Below are 5455 nucleotides of genomic sequence, written 5' to 3' on the forward strand. Positions count from 1 at the left end.
CGGAATCCTGTTCCTTTTTTTTTTTTTTTGAGTCACAGCCTCACCCTGGTGCCCTGGCTGGAGTGCAGTGGCACAATCGTGGCTCACCGAGCTTCAACCTCCTTGGCTCAGGTGATCCTCCTGCCTCTGCCTCCCAAATAGCTGGGATCACAAAGGCTTCCGGGCCTGGGCAGTTTTTAACTTTTTGGAGAGATGAGGTCTCACTGTGCTGCCCAGGCTGGTCTCCGGCTCCTGGGCTCAGGCGGTCCTTCCGCTTTGGACTCCCAGAGTGCTGGGGTTGCGGGCACGCGCCACAGCATCCAGTCAGGCACCCCTCTCTGACTGTGACCCGACGCCTGCTGGCCCCCAGGGATGTGCGGAAGTTCAAGGAGACGAAGAAGCAGTTTGACAAGGTGCGAGAGGACCTCGAGCTGTCACTGGTGCGGAATGCCCAGGCCCCACGGCACCGGCCCCACGAGGTGGAGGAGGCCACGGGCGCGCTCACCCTCACACGGAAGTGCTTCCGCCACCTGGCACTGGACTACGTTCTCCAGGTCGGCCCTGGAGAGGCCTGGAAGACCTCAGACAGGGGGGCGGAGGAGTGCGACCGCGGGTGGGGCTGGATGTCAGGACGAGGGAGGGACTCCGGGGCCCTGGGAGGGTGAGGCTGGCACAGTGTGGGCGCTGAGGGGCTGGGGGTCTCACACAGTGCCTGCCAGGGGGCTCCTCAGCCGCAGGCCTCAATTTGCCCACTCTTCCCTGCAGATCAACGTCCTCCAGGCCAAGAAGAAGTTTGAGATCCTGGACTCCGTGAGTAGGGGCTGGCGGGTGGGGTGGGCCGGCCGGCGGCCCCAGCCTGACCCCTGCCCCCCACAGATGCTGTCCTTCATGCACGCCCAGCACAGCTTCTTCCAGCAGGGCTGCAGCCTGCTACACCAGCTGGACCCCTACATGAAGAAGTTGGCGGCTGAGGTGAGCCTTCGGGTGGGGGCGGTGGCTCCGTGGGCGACCACTCCCCTCCTGACGCCCCACCCTGCCCACAGCTGGATCAGCTGGTGATCGACTCTGCTGTGGAGAAGCGTGAGATGGAGCACAAGCACGCTGCCATTCAGCAGCGGGTGAGCAGTGGCCCCGCACCCTGGCCTCTGCCGCCCACCAGCCACCCCTCTTAGGGAGGGATCCCACCCTCAGGCGCCTGGGGGCAGCTGGGCATGCGGAGGGCAGCCCTGCCCCAGAGCCTGGGGCTGGAGCTGGGGTGGAGTTCCTGCGAGGCCGGGCCACCGCTGGGGCCCCGGCTCTGGCTCCTTCTGGGGCTCGGGCGGGAGTGACTGTTTCACGAGGAGAGCACTGGGGGTTGGGGGCATCGTTCACTCACTGGTCCTCTCTCCCACCCTTTTTGTCCACTCCCGAAACTCCCACAGACACTGCTGCAGGTGAGTGAGCCTCGGCCCTCCCGCCCCCGCGGGCACTTCAGCACCAAGGACACCTCCCCTGCCGGCTGGCGGCCCAGCACCCTGAGCGCGGCTGAGTGGCGCGGGCTCCGGTGGACCAGCAGCCTGGACCACTGCCCTCTTTGCCCCCACGGCCCCCGCGGGAGGGCAGCAGCTGTCCCTTTCTGTCCCGCTCAGCCTGGAGAGCAGGTGGCCTGGCCTCCCCTCCCAAGCCCGCCAGCCGGCGGGAGACACAAGCCCTCAGTGGCTGGGCCTCCTGGACGCAGCTCTGTCAGGCGGGCGGGAGGCCCAGCTGGCCACGAGAATGAGGCGCTCAGTGGGAGCAGCTTCCTTCCGATCTCAGCCTGTGGTCCCTGCGATGATGGGTGGGACTGGCGCCGGGGCCCAGCTGTGACTGAGTCGGATTGGACTCGGGGCAGAGGCTGGGGCTTCAGTGTGCAGAGCCTCCTGCCGAGTGGGTCGCGCCAGTGCCTACCCCAGCCTTCACTGGGGGAGCCTGGAGGCCGGGCCTCCGGGGGTGCTCACGGGTGGGGCTCTGTCCCCAGGACTTCTCCTATGACGAGTCCAAGGTGGAGTTTGACGTGGATGCACCCAGCGGCGTAGTGATGGAGGGCTACCTCTTCAAGAGGGCCAGCAATGCCTTCAAGACGTGGAATCGGTGAGGGGCCTCCTGGGTGGGGATGAGGGACATATAGATGCGGGCGGCCGTGCCTGACTGCCTGCGCCCCTGCACCACCAGGCGCTGGTTCTCCATTCAGAACAGCCAGCTGGTCTACCAGAAGAAACTCAAGGTGCGCGGCAGGCGGGCGGGCAGTACCGGCAGCCTGGCCCTCCCCTCCTTGCCAGTGGGTGGGCATGGGGTAGGACTCTGGACCCAGGCCTGAGTGGCTGGGAGACAGGGCTGGAAACGAGCCATGTGGGCCCACTCTGAGGCTGAGCCGGCGACAGGTGCTGGGGCTGGGGGACTGAGTGTGGGGCCACAGCAGTGCCGCCCACAGGACGCGCTGACCGTGGTGGTGGACGACCTCCGTCTGTGCTCCGTGAAGCCGTACGAGGACATCGAGCGGAGGTTCTGCTTCGAGGTCGTGTCTCCCACCAAGTGAGGATGCCCAGCCCGGGGCGGTGGCGTGGGGGAGCCTCTGCCCACACAGCCTGACGGTCCCTCTCCCCAGGAGCTGCATGCTGCAGGCCGACTCAGAGAAGCTGCGGCAGGCCTGGGTGCGGGCAGTGCAGGCCAGTATCGCCTCTGCCTACCGCGAGAGCCCAGACAGCTGCTACAGTGAGGTGTGATGTCCGTGCTGCCAAGCATGCATGTGTCCAGACTGCAGTGGGGCAGCCCCTGCAGGCCACATGTGTGCCTGTGGGTGGAGCGTATGTGTTCCATGGGGGTGTGCGTGTGTGCACGTGACACCTGTGCAAGTGTCTGTGCACGCATGTGTCTGCGTATGTGTGCGTGTGACTGTGTGTGCATGCGAGTATATGTGCACTCGTGAGTGTGTGCACACGCCTGAGTTACACGCACACCAGCTTGTTCTGAATGGCCCTGGCCTGTGCTGGTGCCTTGGCTGGGGGAAGGGGCCTGCTGGGCCACTGTGCTGGCCTCCTGCAGGACTGAGCACCCCTGTCCCCCAGAGGCTGGACCGCACGGCCTCACCATCCACCAGCAGCATCGACTCCACCTCAGACCCCCGGGAGCGCAGTGGGAAGGGCGAGAGCACACTGCAGCGCGTGCAGAGTGTGGCTGGCAACAGCCAGTGCTGCGACTGCGGCCAGCCCGACCCGCGCTGGGCCAGCATCAACCTGGGCGTGCTGCTCTGCATTGAGTGCTCCGGCATCCACAGGTGGGCTGGCAGTGTGAGGGGGAGGGGCAGCACGGAGGGATGGCATGGGCCCTGACTCACCTGCCCACCCGCAGGAGCCTGGGCGTCCACTGCTCCAAGGTGCGCTCCCTGACGCTGGACTCATGGGAGCCCGAGCTGCTGAAGGTGTGTGAGGTCCTGGGGGGTGGGAGCCGGGTCCCCAGCCAGGACTGACGCCCACCCTGCCTCCTGCCAGCTGATGTGTGAGCTGGGGAACAGCACCGTGAACCGGATTTATGAGGCCCAGGGCCAGGGCCCCGGCAGCCGGAAGCCCACGGCCAGCAGCCCCAGGTGAGGCGGGTACGGCCTGGCCTAGGGAGCCCCAGCCCAGACACAGCCTCACGCTCACCCCGGTTCAGGCAGGACAAGGAGGCTTGGATCAAGAACAAATACGTGGAAAAAAAATTTCTGCGGAAGCTGCCCACCCGGGAGGCCCCGAGGCGCTGGCGGGCTCAGAAGCACCCGGGGCCTCAGAGCTCCCCCCGGCCCCCCACCCCCCGACGCAAGGTCCGGCTGGAGCCGGTCCTGCCCTGCATGGCTGCTCTGTCAGGTGGGAGGCTGCACAGCTGCCCCTCGGCTCCCTGGGGAGAGGGCTTGCCCAGCAGGGGCAGGGTAGACGGTGGGATCCCAGGTGCCTTGAGCATTCAGACTCCCAGGACGGCCTGGGGTCCCATCTGAAACCGCGCCCACCTCCTGCAGCGGGCACCTTGGAGCACAAATTCCGCCGGGACTCCCTCTTCTGCCCAGACGAGCTGGACTCGCTCTTTTCCTACTTTGACACGGGGGCTGCCAGGGCCGGACCACGCAGTAAGTGCTGGGAGGGCTCCTCCCCTGCTGCCCACCCTGCAGCCCAGCCAGGCGTGGAGCCAGGTGAGGCTGCCCTGAAGGGCGCCTGGGCGTGGGCAGACTTGCCGGGCTGGAGCATCCCAGGGCACAGGCCGTCGTGGCCACTGACCTGTTGGCTGGGGCAGTGGAGGAGTGACACCTGCAGACAGCATGTGTGCACCAAGGGGTGACACAGGCAGCAGAGGGCGCTGGCACTCCGGCCCTCAGCCTGTGGCCCCTTCAGGCACTGCCGTAGTCGAGACTGCTCCTCCCCAAGAAGTTCTCCAGTGGTTGGCGAGAGCCCAGAGCAGGTCTGCTGGCAAGACCTTCCAGCCTGTCCTGGCCACAGACGGCGCAGAAGGCCCACTGCACAGTGTGGCCAACCGTGCTTCCCGCCGGGCCTTCCGGTGGCCAGCGGGTGGGCTTCCAGGCCGGGCAGAGCTTTTGCTTGGTTTTCTCTCCTTTCCTCCCAGCCTGGGTGGGGCTTGCCTCTGGCCCCTCATAGGAGCTGATCCTGCCCCAGGGGAGTCCCTCGGAGGGTGGGTGGGAGTCCAACCTTCCCCCAGGGCCCTGGGAGGATGGGGGACCGTCCATGCTCAGGACCCCCTTGGCTGCGGGACCTGCAGGTCTGAGCAGTGACAGTGGCCTGGGGGGCAGCTCCGATGGCAGCTCAGACGTTCTGGCCTTCAGCGCGGGCTCCATGGTGGACAGCGTCGCCGAGGAGGGTGGGTGCCACCTCCCCACCACGATCGCAACCTCTGCCCGCCCCAGGACACCCCAACCCTGCGCAGGGTCGCCTTCCCTGACCTCCCCCTCCCCACAGAGGGCGCAGAGTCCGAGGAGTCCAGCGGGGAGGTGGACGGCGATGCGGAGGCTGAGGCCTGGGGCCTGGCGGACGTGCGTGAGCTGCACCCTGGACTTCTGGCGCACCGCGCAGCGCGCACCCGCGACCTCCCAGCGCTGGCCGCAGCGCTGGCCCAGGGGGCCGAGGTCAACTGGGCAGACGCCGAGGATGAGGGCAAGACGCCACTGGTGCAGGCCGTGCTGGGGGTGAGCGCGCGGAACGCGGGCGACACCCGGGCACTCTGCCTCTGAACCCTCCACCTGCTCTCTGGGCCCCAAAGAGGGGCCCCTTGTCCTTGGTGGGGCCAGGTTCCTTCCGTGGGGACCCATCTCCTCGGCTCCTCTGAGCAGCCCTGGCTCCGCAGGGTTCCCTGATCGTGTGCGAATTCCTTCTGCAAAACGGAGCGGACGTGAACCAAAGAGACAGCCGGGGCCGCGCACCCCTGCACCACGCCACGCTGCTGGGCCGGACCGGGTGAGGCCCTCGATGCAACTCCC

At 67.2% G+C, this 5455-nt stretch overlaps 1 protein-coding gene across 1 annotated transcript in view; it reads left to right on the forward strand.

Moving 5' to 3' along the window:
* ACAP3 (ArfGAP with coiled-coil, ankyrin repeat and PH domains 3) overlaps window positions 1-5455 on the forward strand; it is a 9623-nt gene that overhangs the window by 2391 nt on the left and 1777 nt on the right. Inside the window, exons 5-21 of the mRNA XM_008048681.1 lie at window positions 350-533; window positions 745-789; window positions 856-951; window positions 1023-1097; window positions 1401-1412; window positions 1976-2088; window positions 2170-2221; window positions 2429-2529; window positions 2603-2714; window positions 3063-3271; window positions 3346-3415; window positions 3486-3580; window positions 3649-3839; window positions 3989-4096; window positions 4741-4839; window positions 4938-5164; window positions 5323-5432. Coding sequence (XP_008046872.1) covers window positions 350-533; window positions 745-789; window positions 856-951; window positions 1023-1097; window positions 1401-1412; window positions 1976-2088; window positions 2170-2221; window positions 2429-2529; window positions 2603-2714; window positions 3063-3271; window positions 3346-3415; window positions 3486-3580; window positions 3649-3839; window positions 3989-4096; window positions 4741-4839; window positions 4938-5164; window positions 5323-5432 — 1899 coding nt within the window. The remainder of the gene's footprint in view (window positions 1-349; window positions 534-744; window positions 790-855; window positions 952-1022; window positions 1098-1400; window positions 1413-1975; window positions 2089-2169; window positions 2222-2428; window positions 2530-2602; window positions 2715-3062; window positions 3272-3345; window positions 3416-3485; window positions 3581-3648; window positions 3840-3988; window positions 4097-4740; window positions 4840-4937; window positions 5165-5322; window positions 5433-5455) is intronic.

Source organism: Carlito syrichta, unplaced genomic scaffold (genome assembly GCF_000164805.1).
Source record: "Carlito syrichta isolate Samal-C Ts95f unplaced genomic scaffold, Tarsius_syrichta-2.0.1 Scaffold126499, whole genome shotgun sequence".
Taxonomy (NCBI): domain Eukaryota; kingdom Metazoa; phylum Chordata; class Mammalia; order Primates; family Tarsiidae; genus Carlito; species Carlito syrichta.